At 39.6% G+C, this 16,723-nt stretch overlaps 1 protein-coding gene across 1 annotated transcript; it reads right to left on the reverse strand.

The window, feature by feature from the left end:
* Positions 1 to 12,710: 12,710 nt before the first annotated feature.
* Positions 12,711 to 15,250, reverse strand: LOC131257942 (protein NUCLEAR FUSION DEFECTIVE 2). The gene is made up of 3 exons (XM_058258915.1): positions 15,094 to 15,250; positions 14,912 to 15,006; positions 12,711 to 13,316 (listed from the first exon to the last, which is right to left on the reverse strand). Exons 1-3 carry the CDS (start codon positions 15,172 to 15,174, stop codon positions 12,908 to 12,910), a joined length of 585 nt encoding a protein of 194 aa, XP_058114898.1. The 5' UTR covers positions 15,175 to 15,250; the 3' UTR covers positions 12,711 to 12,907.
* Positions 15,251 to 16,723: the final 1,473 nt, after the last annotated feature.

Raw genomic sequence — 16,723 nt, forward strand, 5'->3', positions numbered from 1 at the left:
TTTTACGTGGGTCATGTTCAGTTTCAATGACCCTTTTCGGTTCCTGCGCCACATCATCTGCTAACAGCTTATCTATATGATTTTTTTATTAATAAAAAAGTATATTATGCAGGCTCAGTGAAATAACCCAGCATGGTTTATATATATACTAATTAAAATAGTACAAAACACTGAATGTAAAAATATATGCATATGATATATGAACGTGTCAGATAGAGAGATCGTTTATGTGCATGACTTGGAAATCATTAACTCGCATCCACCCATTGGGTAGGTTTTCACCTCTCGGTTGGTATAAGCATAGTCCATAGCTGATAACGATTTGTTAAGATCGACGTTTCTTCCAAGGACGGTCCCCAGGATTGACCATGCAATATGCAGATGCGATGGACAATATATGAATTCATTATTTTATAGTTGTTCATATACATTAGTTTAAATCTGAATGTAAGCATGTGATTCCATCATATTTTCATGAATTATATGTGAAAACATAATTTAACATGCGACACAGTCTTATATATCATTATCAATTAAATTATAAAAATATTTCAGTCAACTCATCAATTAATCCACACATCAATTAATCAATACATCATTTAATCAGTTACACAAAAATTCTATTTTAATTTCTATGAACATGAGACACATTGGGTTACTCACCTAAGTTTGATAATGAAGGATGATCTGATAGATTTGAATTTAGAAATCCTAACAATCATACAACCATATTATTGTTTAATCTAATTACATCATAAATGGGTCCCACCTTTGATTCAACATCCTATGTAGTCAACCACTATGTAGTAATCCTCAATGATTATTTAATTTAAGTTTACATGTATAATATATTTATTTGATTCGATTATCAAAGTTCGGATTTTATCCAGGCACGTATCGATGTATCTATCGACATTAATTGAGGATACATCGATCGATCAACTTCAAATTGATGGAATTTTGTTTAAGTCAGATTGATCATTAGAAAAAATTCGGTACCTTCAATTGACGATATATAAGTAAGCTTAAAATTTTAAGAATTTTCTTTAATTAAAGGTTTAGGGTCCATTTAACCACAATAGATATATTTATAGTCATCATTGACCCATCATTGGTTAATAATCAGAGAAGGCACATAAATTGTTAATATGAGTCATTCATATACTTATTTACATTTAGATTTTGAAATTGAATAGTAAAGGACTGATCGAACCAGTCTAGTCTATCAAATTTGATTAATTAAAATAGATAATTGGGAATCTTAATATAATTTGATACCAATGATTGTTTGAACCAATATGATCACACCAATCTCACAAATTCAAGAGTTTCAACATAATTCGATATTAGTATTAAATCTATCATATTACTATAATCCTCATGGCTCACCAGATGATTGGATCATCTAAAATTTTTTAGGTCTTAACATATTTTACCTTTTCAAATTGGATGGACGATGTGAATTTAACCAGACATACACTAATAGCCCATGTCGACCTTCTACACTAAGTGATATAATTTTATCCCAATGATTGTTTGAACTAATCTGATCACACCAAATTCACAAATTCAAGAGTTTCAACATGATTTGATATTAGTATTAAATCTATTATATTACTCTAATAATAGTGGCTTACCAAATGATTGGATTATCTAGATTCTTTAGGTCTTAGTACAATAAATTGAATCATTCATTATTATACGAAAAAGGAAATTTCTACATATGGTTAAATTGCGCAGAAAATATATTCTTCTTATCTAGGCATGTACAATGGGCATAAGGATAATCCAAACCAGCCATTGCACTGTTTTAGTCACTAATATATATATATATATATATATATATACACATATATTCTCTCTATCTCTCTACTTAGGGTGTTATCAATTTCAATTGTAATAGGATTAAAACAACTTATGTGACTATTTTCTTTAAAAGGAAAAAATCACTAGAAAGTTGAGAGATAGGAGGAGCAAGTTAGAAATAGGGGAGAGATGATAGGGATAAGAAAGAGAGTTTGAGAGAAATCTCTCTGTAGCTTAAATTCAAATCAAATTCATAATTATTAATTTAAAAAAAAAAAAAAATTAGTCATTCTAGTATCTGTGTTTGGAGCTATATGGGGCCCAGAAAGATGTTCGTGACAAATTTACTATGTCAATCATGTTTGAAAGACTATAAATAGAACAAGATTTCAAAATTTTGGCAAATTAAAAACTCACATGGGCCATATCATACAAAACAATGGGGATTGAATGCCCGGCAGTGACAAAAGTTTTGTCCTAGGATGATTTTTTTTTTTTATGCAGTTTATTTGATTGGTAATAATTATATGGACGGTTTGGATAGCATATAAACATTATGGTTAGCTTCAAGAAGGTTTCGATAGTAATATTGTTGGTGTGGCACACATGATTTATGAATCTTCCTGATTTCTCGAATCCTGTCATATATTGTGCTCTAATGAACAAAGTAGATTTGTCATGGACATCTCTGTGGATCCCGCATAACCTCCACTCCATCAAAATAGACATTTTGAGACCCCAAGCTAATTAGCTGAAACCAGGGAATCCAGATATGTGGGTGAGAACCTGACCGTGGGGCTCACCAGAATGTATATATATGTTGTATATCGATGTCGTCCATTATTTTTTCTAACTTAATTATTTTAAGGCATTTTCTTAAAAGAATGAAGCAAACGTAAATCTCACGTGAACCATAACTATTTGTGTTCTCGATTCATCCGAGACCGTCTGACCCTATCAACAGGTTAGGCGGCGAATCTTAGGAAGTTTTTAATGGTGGGTGCACAATGACCACCGTTTCCTATGGTGTGATCCACCTCATATTTGTTATCTGCTTCATTTTTAGGACCAACTCATAAAATAAGCTGGAAAAAGTGATGGACGAGCTTAGATATACAACACATCCATTGAGGTGGGTCCTCTCATAAAATATAAGCTGGAAAAACTGATGGACGACCTTAGATATACAACACATACATTGAGGTGGGCCCCACGTTAGGCCCCACCCACATCATTGGATCCAAGGTCGCAGCTAATCCACTTCGTCAGGGACCGCTCAAATATTAGAAACTCCAGCCGCAGGATAACTCAGATTCAGAACATTGTATTACAAGGCGCAAGTGAAGATTGGATTTAGTACAGACAGAAATGCTCCTGCATTGTAGTGGACGGAATCAGTCCAGGCAGGGGATCTGTAGGGCCCACCGTGATGTATAGGTTTTATCCACACCGTTCATCCATTTTTTTTCATATCATTTTAGGACATGACCCCAAAAATGAAGTAGATCCAAGGCTCAAGAGACCACATAGCGGGGATTGAATGTTTACCATTAAAAACTTCTTGGGGGCCATAGAAATGTTGGATCTACCTGAAATTTGTTTTTTTCCTTTCATCCAGGTCTATGTGACCATATGAACAGGTTGGATAGAAAATAAACACCAGAGTGGGCCCTGGGAAGGTTTCAACGGTGGATGTCATTACCACTGCTGCTTCCTGTGATGTAGTGCAGTTAAGCTTACATCTGCCTCATTTTGATCTCATACCTGAAAAAATGGATGGACGGTGTGGATAAAACCCATGCATTACTGCGGCCCCACAGAGCCCTTGCTTGGGCCGAGTCTGTCCAGGCAGGGCAGGACGCAACCGCTTCCTTGAGATCATCCATCTGGTGGGCCTTATCAAGAAACATGATCAAAACACAACATCATCTGGATGATCCTAACCATCTGATCAATGAACTTTTGGACGATCTAGTTTTCCCTCCAGTGGCACAAGTGGCTGATGGTCCATCTGGTGGGCTTCATGGTGAGATTGTATCATAAGGTAGCATGTATGTGACGATCTGTATCACAGGTTTTATCCACACCATTCATCCAATTTTAGGTATCATTTCTTAAATATTTCCCCAAAACTGAGGCAGATCCAAGATACAGGTGGACACCATTCATCCAATTTTAGGTATCATTTCTTAAATATTTCCCCAAAACTGAGGCAGATCCAAGATACAGGTGGACCACACAATGGGGATTAAACTCTTACCGTTGAAAACTTCTTCAGGCCACAAAAAGTTTTGGATTGAGATGATATTTATGGTTTCCGTTCATCCATGTCTATGTAGCTTTATGAATAGGTTGGATGGCAAATAAACATCACGGTGGGCCCTAGAAAAATTTTCAACGGTGAGCATCATTATCACTGATGCTTCCCTTGGTGTGGTCCAATTGACCCTTCGATTTACCTAAAATTTGATCCTGTTGCATAAAATACCACCGTGAAATGGATGGACGGTGTGGATAAAAGCTCTACATCACAGTGGCCAGTCTGAGATCCTGCCCGTTCCCAGCGGAAGAGGGGCGAGGTACGACGCAGTTAGCGTTCCTCCCATTTGATCCTACAGACTTTTGAAAACCAACGATCAACATTCAATGCTCAAACTTCTGCAATCGGGTATGATCACATGGACCGTGTGATTAGGGCTGTCAATGGGCCTGAGTCGTGGGGGCCCCAGGTCCATCCAAGCATCTAGGCAAGCCTGCTGGCCAAGGCTGATGACGACCAAAACAAACAGGCCCGCGTCCAGCCGTTGATGAGTATGCATGGCCCAGTCACGCTCTTTCGTGCAAGATCTTGTACGTTCATTAGGTGGACCCAACCATTAATGATATTGACAAGAATGCCCTTGAAACCTTAAACAGGGGGGCTCGGCTCTAGTTGAGCTCAGGCCAGCCTGATGGGCTCTTATGCCCAGCCTAATTAATAACCACCCTTAAAATTTAGGCCTGGGTCCATACCTCAAGCCTACTATTTAAGCCAAAGCATGGCCAACCTTAGTCATATCCCACCCTAATGTTTGTTTGCCATCTAACCTGTTGTTGATAAGGTCACTCACATAGATTGGATGAAGGGAAAACACAAATGTCAGCTTGATCCTAAACTTTTGTAGCCCCCATTGTTTCCTGTGGTCTGATCCACCTGAGATTTGGATCTAAAACGGATGGACTGCGTGGATATAAAACAAATACATTAAGGCGGGTCCCACTATACCTGATACCACTTAGCTACTTGGTGTAGAAGTCACCAGCTAGAAGTTTTGGATCAATATTCGTGTTCTTCCCTTCATCCAGGTCTATGTAACCTCATCAACAAGTTGGATGGCAAGTAAAATTCATATTGGGCCTTAGAAAGGTTTCAACTGTCCACATACTTACTTCTTATGGTGTGGTCTACTTGAGCTTAGGATATGCTTCGTTTTTATAGATTGTACCTAAAAATCATCTACCAAAATGGATGGACAGTGTGGATAGAATACATCCATCACGATGGGCCCACAGAGCCCCTGCCAGCACTAAGTCCATTCTAGTAGGGGTAGGACACAATCAGCATATGCAGACATGCTGTCAGAAATGGGGCTAACAGTACTTGACTCAGCAACTTTAAAAAATTAAATTAAAATTTTAAAAAAATGAATTGCATCCTGCCATATACAACCAGTACCAAGGCCGATGGCAAGTATTGCATGCAGGCTTTTGTTTGAAAGAAAATTTATCATATGCAACGGTTGTTTGTGAACTTTCACATGGCCATTTCTTCACCGATATGTCAAGTCAATGTACAATGTCCAATTTGAAAACGGTGGGCCATGCCATGATGACAACGTAATATTAAAAATAAGGACAATTCATGAATTAGAATTAGAAAAGTCATTTAAAAAAATGTTACTTGCTAAAAAAAGGTGGAACTTTTGAATATTCTCTCGAAAATCATAAACAAACTAGGCCACGCTGATGGGCCTAGTAGATAGCCCAAGCCCACCCCAATTGGGCTTTACTTTTAGACTTGAGCCCAGCCCTCAGGGCTACATATGTCAGCCCAGGTCCAGCTCAAAGAAAGCCTAGGTCAGGAACCAGGCGAGCCAGCCCAGCCCACCCATTGATAACCCTAAATGCAAGGTTACGAACCCTATAATTAGAGTTGTACATGAGTTGAACAAGTCGATCAGCTCGGCCAATAGCTAACCTAGCTCGAACTCAGCTTGGCTCGGTCCTCGAGCCTGACTAGCCAACTCGGCTCGGTTCGGTCAGCAGCTTGGGCCGATTCAAGCCTGTGCGACATGTTCTCAAACATATAGAGTGCATCTTCAATTTCTTAAAGAATACAAAATAGTAGCAGCAATTTACAAGGATTTCATCAAACACTTAGCGGGCAGCATCAGAATCAAGATATGAGGGTAATTTTATAATGTAAAGTTTTTTTTTTTTTCAGTTATTTGCTCCATATCCAGTCCTTCCTCACCACCATCCAATCCTACGAAGAATGTATGCACCCAAAACAATACTTTGTTGAGTCATTTCATCAAACACTCCGCGAGCAACATCAAGATCAAAATAACTGAGTGATCGAGCTGATTCAATTTGAGTCAATTCGAGTTGAGGATCGATTTGAGTCGAGTCAAGTTGAGCTCAGGCAAACTCAAACTTGGCTCGAAATTTTGTCAAGCTCCAAAAGCCAGCCGAACTTTGCTCGAAATTTTTTTGAGCTCCAAAAATCAGCTCAATTCTGTTCGAAACTAATTTCGAGTTGAGGCGAGTCGAGCTAAATTTCGAGCTCCAAAAATCGGCTCAACTCCGTTCAAAACTAATTTTAAGTTGAGGCGAGTCGAGCTTTTCCGAGTCAAGCCAAGCGAGCTGACTGAGCTAACTTGACTCATGTACAACTCTAGCAATAATAAGAGAAATCAAAACTAAACATAAGCATTTTTATTTTACAATTAAGTATATTGTAAATTGTCATCATTATTTACACTTGTATTTCCTTCTCTTATTTCAAAGCTGAGGATTGACCATTTAAACTGTTTGACGCTGGAAAGATTTTGAGGTGCAAAAACTATGAGCCATCATGATGTATAGATTTATCCATGACGTTCATCCTTTCCAGCAGCTCATTTTAGGGCAAATGAGGCAGATCTAAAGCTCAAGTGAACCACACCAAATTAAAATTAAAAAGTTGGAATTGAACTCTTATCATTAATAATTGCTTGGATCAAACCAGTTTTTTTCACCTTATATCCATGTCTGTGAGGTATAATCTTATGAAGAGGTCGGATGACAAATAAACATTAGCATGGGCCCTAGGAAGGCATTAACTTTCAACGGTTGAGGTCTATTATAAACATTATCTCATGTGTTGTGATCCATTTGAGTTGTTGATTTGCCTCATTTTTTGATACCTTTCCTAAAATGAGCTTGTGGAACAAATGGACGGCATGGATATAACAAATTCATCACGGTAGGCCCCACATTTTTGTGTGTTTATAAATAAATGAAATTCAATTAATATTATCACAATTTTCAAGATAGTAATTTCTCTATATATATATATATATATAGATATATATATATATATATAGATATATATATATATATTGTAAAAGTAATAACGACACATTTACATTGCATTTAGGTCTAGGGGTTCAACTCCCACTACCTATGAAATTAACCCAAAATGTGAAACAAAGCAAAAGTAAAAGGGCCCACACGTGTGATAATCTTTCTTTTTCTAAACTTTCAGTAGCATACAGATGCAGATCAGAACAAGAAAATCACAACCATCTGTTTGATGGGCATTATGCCTGAGTGTTAAAAAGAAAAATCTCAACGGTTCAAATTTTTTAGTTGTTATGATCTTCTCGTCAATGTGTTATTGCAAGACAGCATGCTCATTCAGCATCTCATGTAGAATGTGGCCCACATGGTGGGTCCAAGATTGGATGTTCTGTCTGAATGTAGCCCACATGGTGGGTCCATGATTAGATGTTCTATCTCAAACAACTCCAACCCCAATCCATCCATATCATCTTCGGTTGCTTACTGTCACATTTCAAGCAGGTGGATCCCACGCCCTTCCAGTAATGGAGAAGCAACGATGACAGTTAATCTACCATTCCCTAATAATCTACTCTCATGTTTCCTCTAAAATGTAAAAGAGGAGTTTATGCTACATGGCATATGGTATAGATTTTATGATCCATCAACGTCCACATGGATTGCATTTGCGAGGATACAGATGGACGAGATCATCTAATCTAACCTTTGTAAGAATTCTATAAGGTGGGCCTTATTGATCAATGATCTGGATATCTCCAAGGGTTGGATAATGTGATCGGACATACCAGTGGACCCCACAAAGTTGTGATTTAACTAAAATTGTGAAGGGGTGGTAAGCTACAAATGTGTATCTCTAAGGGTTGGATAATGTGATCGGGCATACTAGTGGACCCTACAAAGTTGTGATTTAACTAAAATTGTAAAGGGGTGGTAAGCTACAAATGTGTCACAAGCACAGTGTTCTAGTTGTACTAGGATTGACAAATTCATGTGGAGCTTAAAATAGAAGAGTTTCGAGGATCTCAAACTCTAGGGCGGTGTCCCAGACCTACGTATGATTGAAGCTTTTGTTCCATCCCAGTGCTTTTCAAAAAGGTGTAATGTCCCAAACCTACATATGATTGCACTTGCGAGGGAACAAGATCATCTAATCTAACCTTCTCCATCTAAAAGAACATACCACTATGGTGTCTCCCACACTCTCCCTTCCTCAATGATGTAGAAAATCCTGTCAAAGCTACTCATGTTGATTATGCTGCTGCTCAGTGCGGCCTAAGCTGACTCAGCTCAAAATTGTCTAGTTGACTCAGCTGAGTTCCAAGTCGAGTCAGCGAGTTTTAGAACTATGGATCATAATAAAATAGGATCAATCACAAGACTAGATCAACCATCTTGGTTCGGGTCAACATTCGAGTCACACCGATTCATATCAAGACAGTCGATTCATACCGAGATAGAAGCTGCCATGAGTCTTGTTGAGTTCGAACTAAGCCATGCTAATGACTCAGTTTCCTCGACTCAACTCGAAATCTAGTCTAGTCTAGTTCATTGACCAGAGTTCCAAGTCTAGCCGGCGTGGGCCTAATCATGATATATATATATATATATATATATATATATATATATATATATATATATATATAATAAAAAAAGGTTCAATCATTAGTCCCCCAGCATCTCATGCACCCCCACCTTTGATTTTCCATCTCCATCAACACAACCTTTTCTAGTACTATCATTTTCCTAGACAAATATTCAAATAGAAAGGGCCAATCTAACCATCATCCAGGGCACACCATCAATTGCCCGACAGTCCCTAAAAAATCACATCAACTAGACGACCTCACCACATCTAGATTGTCCATCTGTGGTGCAATCACTTTCATGGATGATCCGTACCGGGTGTCGATTTTTGCATGAAAGTAAGCTTCTGCTATGTTGATTTCTTAGGCCCAAATCGTCATCCTAAGTCCCTCCCACATTTCCACCTTGTTCAATTTCCCTCGAGCTGCCAGACCAGAGAATTATTTTCCAAAATCATTCCACCTTCCTCTCTTATTACTCTTCCCTGGATTTCAATTGATGAACCGCGAAAACAAGGCTCCCAACATCTACACTGCAAACTCTTTAACTTTGCTTCAACAGACAGCAATCAAAGAACTGACAAGGACCACATTCAAACCTCTTCACATCTCCCCTATGGAGCTCCTTGATTGAAACCCAATCTGTTACTGTTCTTACTAAACTACCAAGTGCTAAGAAAATGAGAGAAAAGCAATATAAGCGCAGGCTACAGTTAAAAAACACACCAGTAGCTGAGGCCCTCAGGGCCCACGACATCATCTGCTACAGAACTTCAAGCACCATCAACCTCTTTCAGAGAGAGAAGCCCCCTAAAGGCTATCTTATTCTTTTTCTATATACACCAAGTAAAAGCAGACCACCAGTCACCTAAACTCCTCTCTATGTTTATGGATAGACTGTATCATCAAGCAAATGAAATAGTTCATAGAAAATCTTGTTTGGAGAAAGACGCCAACACCAGCAACCAACACTCTCTCTGTAATCTGCATTAAACAAACACTCACAGTAGAACCCTGTTTCTAGAACCTTTGCTGGAGGAGTCACAGACTAATGGCATAAAAAAAGATCCGTGACAGATTTTGGAATGACTGGCCGGATATTTTTAATGAACAGTCCCATCAGTCATGACCTTACAAAAACCCTAGGTTTAGAACCACCGGAATTCATGGAATCCGTGTGAATATGGCATTCAACGACTTTGATCACGGAGTGTAGGAAAATTTCTACTCTCCACTACATGTAATCTTGCATCTCTAGCATGCTGTCTAGTGGATTAAAAATCCATACACCAAAAGCACATTTAAAACTGTCAATATGATTCGATTCTACAAAAGCAACATATGCATGCGGATGTGCTAAAACAAATAAATTGGTGTAGGACAGATAGAGGATGATTCAATGGATGGCCAGGATCACATCGATTTGGGCTAAAGGGGCCTGATTGGGCAAAAGGGCCTCAATGCCCATTATATCTTCCAACAACCATAGATTTGTGATTAGTCATCTGTTTCGTGTGTATAATATCTCATTGGAATGAAATCATGAGCTTTACGCCTTGGCCAATGACCCAAGGTTCATTAGCCCCCAAACAACTTTGCAAAACTCCCTCCTGACCTCCCTCCCAAAATAGTGTCCAACTATTTTTGGTATGTTAGCAAGCTGAAAAACAACTATAAATTCAGGCGTGCTAGCAGGTTTTACATTAGTAGCTTGGAAGCCATGCTGAAAAACATAAGCTAAGGCACAACGGCTTTGAAGCAGCAAGCAACGGCTGAAAAGCCGTTGTGCACGCAGTAGTTTTGAAGCTGGCTAAAAAGCCTTTTGAGTACCAGTTGACTACTTATAGTCTCATAGTCCAATAGAAATTTTAATGAAATTCATAATAAAACTATATTTAATCAGTTCCCCTTTTTTAATTTTTCAAAAAACAAGTTTTAGGGGTTGTGTGATCGCATATGCGCACAGCCCCCTTTGGTCGCGTGCAATTGCTTAAGCCATTTGATAACATTGTTGCAAACAGAGTTCCAGAATCAAGACATGTCTTGAAAATGCAAAGAAAGCTTAAGGTAAACAGAATTATTATAAGTGCAAGATTAATAAAGAAAAACACCCAGCTACAACAACAACAACAATCTCCCAACCTTAGGATATCCAATTCCAAACTCTTTTTACAATGTGAAATTTCCTAACCTTATTCAACTTCTATTTAAGTTCGTTCTAAAACTAGACTATCATAAGGAAAAATCTGCATAGAAGAACAAGTTGTACAATTACCATTTGCATCCATAAAACAGTAAGAATTTTCAGTCTTCATAATGCAGAGATGCTTTCTTATTTATTCATGCATTACAAATTCATTTAGTATGTAGGGGCGTGCCCTGCTGGCATGGGTCTAGACAGTTTGGAAGGATTCTTTTTAAAAAAATGAAAACATGACATTCAGAAACAAAGTGGCTCATGCTAACAAGGTCTTTTACATGGTGCCGGGAAAGTGGTGGCCGAGGGTTTACGGCTAGGCCCTTACAAAAGGGTGCTGTAAAGAACTCCCAGAGGGTAGTTAGGATTCTTGGGATGTCAATTCCAAGTTGTTTAGGGATTTGCAACTTCTCATGCTACCTGGTTTTGGGTGTCGTGTCATGCCCTTCTAATGATCAAGGTATTAAAGAAACAGTTACATAACGGCCATTACAGCTGTTACATTATGGTAACGATGGACACCTTACGCATTACAGGGCTGTAACGGCCAACGCAGAAAAAGATAGCCTGCAACGGCCTGTTCTGAGGTCAATACAGACTTTTTTTTAATGGCTGTTATGGCCCGTATCATAACAGTAATTACAGTGGCCATTATGGCCACCATTACGGTTATCAAATACCTTGGTGATGATTATGCTGTTGTTGGCGCTTGTCTATAACACAATTTCAGCTATCATTCAAACAAAAAGAAGAAGAAGAGAGAACGTGAAATAGATATTTGAAAGTACAGAACTTCCACTGATGATCTGGAAATGGAAGGTTAAGAGGCACACATTCAACTGAATAAACACCAGAGAAATTCAGTAGGACCATTCACTTAGGGTGTTTAGTCGTCATGGTGCATCCATGGTGCGCCCCATTAGATCATTCAAACAGGAAGAAGAAGGAGAAGAAAGAGTGTGAAACAGATATTTAAAAGTTCAGAGCTTCCACCAATGATCTGGAAATAGACGGATGAGACGCACACACTCAACTGAATAAACACCATAGAACGAATGGGTAGGACCATTCACTTAGGGTGTTTAGTGGTCATGGTGCATCTATGGTGGGCCCCATCAGATCAAGAGTGTCGATCGCTGAACCATGGCACCACTTATACAAACCGAAATCACGAGGATGTCATGCATCACAAGTTTATGTGATTCAAAACATTGGTCTTTTGGGCCCCACCATGGACATGCCATACTCCAAAAGGCTCCTACATGGACCAATTTTAACGCTTTGATTAGTGGCTCCACATTCAACTGAAAAATGGCCCAAGATTGGTTGCTAGGATCTTTAAATCTATGACAATTTGGGGAATGGTCCATCCATGATGGGACCCAACAGACCCAAAGTCTGGATCTCTGGACCACAGACCACATACATTCTGAAAAACCAATAACACTGCAAACATACCCAAAATGGAGAAAATGTAATCCAATGCACATGCACAGACCCACCAGATGAGCAGCCTCGACTGACTCGTCGACCAGGGCATGCATATAGCAGGGCCCACATGATGAACAATCAGAATCACAAAAGCTTCAACAAGTACCCTTTGCATTTCTGGCTAGAAAAAAAAAAACCAGCCCATACCATTTCCTATCAAGCAAAAGATCAAAACATGAAAAATATAGAGATCTTGATCCAAAAGTGAAAACGAAGGCAGGACCGCTTACAGATCAAACACCACAGTATCATTGCCGTGAGATCCCTTAACCTTCCAGAAGACATCTCCAGCATCATCGGCCTTGCTCGTATCAACTGCAACAGCGCCAAACACTGCTTTGAAGGCGCCACAGACGACTACAGGTGCCGAAGAATTCGTCTTCGTAGAAACCCTGACCACATTCTGCAGACCCAAGCGGAACCCATATGCGGCGCAAGAAGCCTCCTTGGAGATCTCAACAATCAGACTGTTCAGATCCTTTGCAGATATGTCAATGTTTTCTTTGAGGGACCGAAGCGAGACTGCAGTTTGGATGACATCAAGGCCAAGAATAGCCAGGGCTCTGTTGTTGTCTGCGGAGTAGGAAGCGTGGGTCATGGCACGGCCCAGAAGATCAATGCTCTGGAACTCATAGCTGTGGATGAAAAGAAATTGTAATTTTCAAAATTTTCAAAAAAGAAAAGAGATTGAGAGAGCAGAATTTCATTGCTCCCATAGAGCAACAAGAGTTGGTTGAGATGTTATTTCCCACTACTCAAAGACAGTTGGCGGGAATCTAAAGGGGTGTTTGGATGCCTGTAAATGGGGTAAGTTATAAATGGTTTACAGGAAATCATTTACAATCTGTGTTTGGATGACCTTCCGGTAAATGATTTACAGTATTTACCCCATCTCATTTACAGGCAAAAAGGTGGTATTTCATTTAGGGCCCGTTTGGCCGGTCGGATTGGAAGGGATTGGATGGTATTGGAAGGGATTGGAAGTCAAATCCTGGGATTGGCCTGGCGTGCCAAACAGAGTCAGTAATCTGATCCCAATCCCAGGTATCTCAAGACAATCCGCTGACATCACCATCATTACATTTAAATCCCATCAAATCCACCCTAATCCTTCAAATTTGCCTGGGACGTGTTTGGTTGGAGGGATTAGAAGGGATGAGAAAGTTTAAAACCGGGATTGGCCGGGCGGGCCAAACAGACTGGATATAGCAATCCAGGGATATATCAATCCCATGGATCTCCAGACAATCCACCGACAACACCATTATTACCTAGAAATCCATGCCATCCACCTTAATACCATTCAAACCCTTCCAATCCACCCGGCCAAACGGGCCCTTACAGGCTTTCCATTTACAGCCTAACAGATATATTTTCAAAATATAGCTCTCCAATTTACAGCCTAACAGCTATTTTTTAAAAGATTAGCTCTCCATTTACAGGACTTCAACAATTTTAAGACGCTGACAATCATTTACAACTTATACAATTTACACGCATCCAAACGACCCCTAAGCATTTTCAAAATTTGAATTTTAAAAATTCCATTTCTCAAATGCATGTTAAGATTCCATACATTCCCACCTATAATTGTTGGATGGTCTGAAATATGTGCGCACGGAGAGTGCGCACAATCTTCCCAAGTGAGATCACATACGTTCTAGCTGCTGTGGGCCCTACGACATGTGGGTAGAATCCAAACCGTGCATCAGGTGTGCGGGATCATGTTCACCACACAACTAAAAAAATCATAATGATCCAAAACTCAGGTGCAGGAAGCATTAAAAAATGATGCTTAAAAGGATCTTAATTCACATTTTGTGGCACATCTGAGTCATGGAATGACCTGATGTTTAGGGCATCACTTCATCCTGGAATACGGCCTCCGATCACTGGATTGGATTGCATATACAGTTCAAGTTGAGCCCCACACCGGACCATTTCTGTGGTGGGCCCACCTGAGTCATGGATTAGGTAGATTTTTGGGTTCGAGTCGTAAAACATGTGGTGGAGGTAGGACGCATCTGATGGATGGTTTGGATGGCACAAAAAAAATAGCGGTGGGCCACACACAGTCCGATCGTATAGGAACTCACATTCTTCCAAATCATATGTGATAATTTCTAGCGGGAATCTAGCACCAGTTTCGAAATGTGGAACTTCAAAATCCTATTTTGAAATTCACGCGCGCACTATAGAAAATGAAGGAAGATGGGAAGGAATAGCTTGCCCGATATTCTTTTCAAGGGTTTCGAGAGCGATCGAGAACGGGGACGAGGACAGGGGATTTGGTCCTGACGCGGTGGAGAGCCGGTTGCCACTTTCCTACGAGAAAGAAAGACAGAAGAGTAAGAGAGCCGGATTTCAGGATTAGGGTTTTGATGATGATGATCGAGAGGATGATGGATTTACCTGAGGAGGAGAGAGAGGAGAAGAAGGTAGAAGAAAAGAAGAAAGCAGAAGGATTACGAAGAAGAGCTGAGGAGAATGCATCGTGTATGTTATTTGATTTTTCTTTTTCTTTCTGTTTTTTTCTTCTCTATTTCAGGAGAAAAGAAAAGAGAATGGGGAAGGACGCTGCCAGGCGCGACTGGACGCGACTTGGCTGCGACCCAGATTCAACGATGTGGGAAACGGATTGGCTACTCCCCTGCCACCAGCCAATGGCTGGTGGCCGGTGCTATGTGGGCCACACCATGATGTATGTGTTTCATCCATTCCGTCCATCTATTTTTATAGATAATTTTATATTATAAACCAAAATTTATATATACATGTAAATTTCAAGTGGACCACATTATTGGAAGCAGTGTTGAATAAACATCGACCATTAATAACTTTTTGGGGGCCATAAAAGTTTTAGATCAGGCTAATATCTGTTTTTTCTTCCCTTCATGTGAGTCTTTATGACCTAATAAACATATTGGATGTCAAATAAACAATACAGAGCCTTAGGAGAATTTTAATGGTGGATATCCCATCAATATTTTTTTCCTATTGTGTGGTCCATATAAGATTTATATCTCTGTAATTTTTGGTATCAGCTACTAAAACTATCTTTAAAAATGGATGAACGGAATGGATGAACCACATACATCATTGTGGGGGCCACAGAGTACCGACCATCAGCCACCGGGTGGGTGGCAGGGGAGTAGCAAATCTGTTCAGAACGATGGGTCCAGAGCGTGGGGCCATATCGATGTATGTGTTGTATATCTACGCCGTCTATCTTTTTTTTACAACTCACTTTAGTGTACGACCTAAAAAATGAAGTAAATAAAAATCTCAGGTGGACCACACCAAAGAAAACAGTGGTTATTCACCGCCTACCATTGAAATTTTCTTGAGGTACACGGCAGTGTTTATTTGCCGTCCACCTCGATGAACGGAAAACAAAAATGCCAGATGGACGCGGATTAGCTACTGAACTCCACAGCAGCTATCTTGCAGCTGAAGTTACGTCACCACATTTAGTTAGCCGAACATGATTCACGTGTTGCATCCGCACCGTCCATTTATTTGGATAGGTAATTTTAGAGCATGAGCCAAAGAAAGAATTATGCAGATCTAAAGTTCAAATGAACCCATCACGGGGATTGAACACCTATCATTAAAAAAATATTTGAGTTAATAGAAGTTTTTGATCAAGCTAATATTTATGTTTTCACTTATTCCATGTCTGTATTGAATTATAAACAGGTTGGATCTCAAATAAACATCACGGTGGGCCTTAGGAAGATTTCAACCGTTGGTTTCATTGTCCCACTCTTTTCTGTGGTGGGGTCCACTTGAACTTTGCATCTGCCTCAAGTTTATTCTCATTATCTAAAATCATCTCTCAAAATGGATGGACGGTGTGGATACAACACATACATCATGGTGGACCCAGTAGCGAGTCCTAATCCTCCGCTGGACCATGGGCCTACCTCGATGTATGTACTGTTTATTTAGGTCGTCCATCAATTTTCACCCCTCATTTTAAGGCATTAGAGGGTGTATCAGGTGGTTCCCTGCTAACGCTATAACAGGTGTTTCGCTGAAT

This window comes from Magnolia sinica, chromosome 10, assembly GCF_029962835.1.
Source record: "Magnolia sinica isolate HGM2019 chromosome 10, MsV1, whole genome shotgun sequence".
Classification (NCBI taxonomy): Eukaryota; Viridiplantae; Streptophyta; class Magnoliopsida; order Magnoliales; family Magnoliaceae; genus Magnolia; species Magnolia sinica.

Bases quoted from the DNA above. Each gene is read 5' to 3' on its own strand.
- LOC131257942 (XM_058258915.1), bottom strand. From the start codon at position 15,174: ATGCATTCTCCTCAGCTCTTCTTCGTAATCCTTCTGCTTTCTTCTTTT. The intron at 15,007-15,093 runs GTAAATCCATCA...TCTTTCTCGTAG, and splicing joins CTCCTCTCTCTCCTCCTCAG to GAAAGTGGCAACCGGCTCTC. The intron at 13,317-14,911 runs GCAAGCTATTCC...TTTCATCCACAG, and splicing joins ACCCTTGAAAAGAATATCGG to CTATGAGTTCCAGAGCATTG.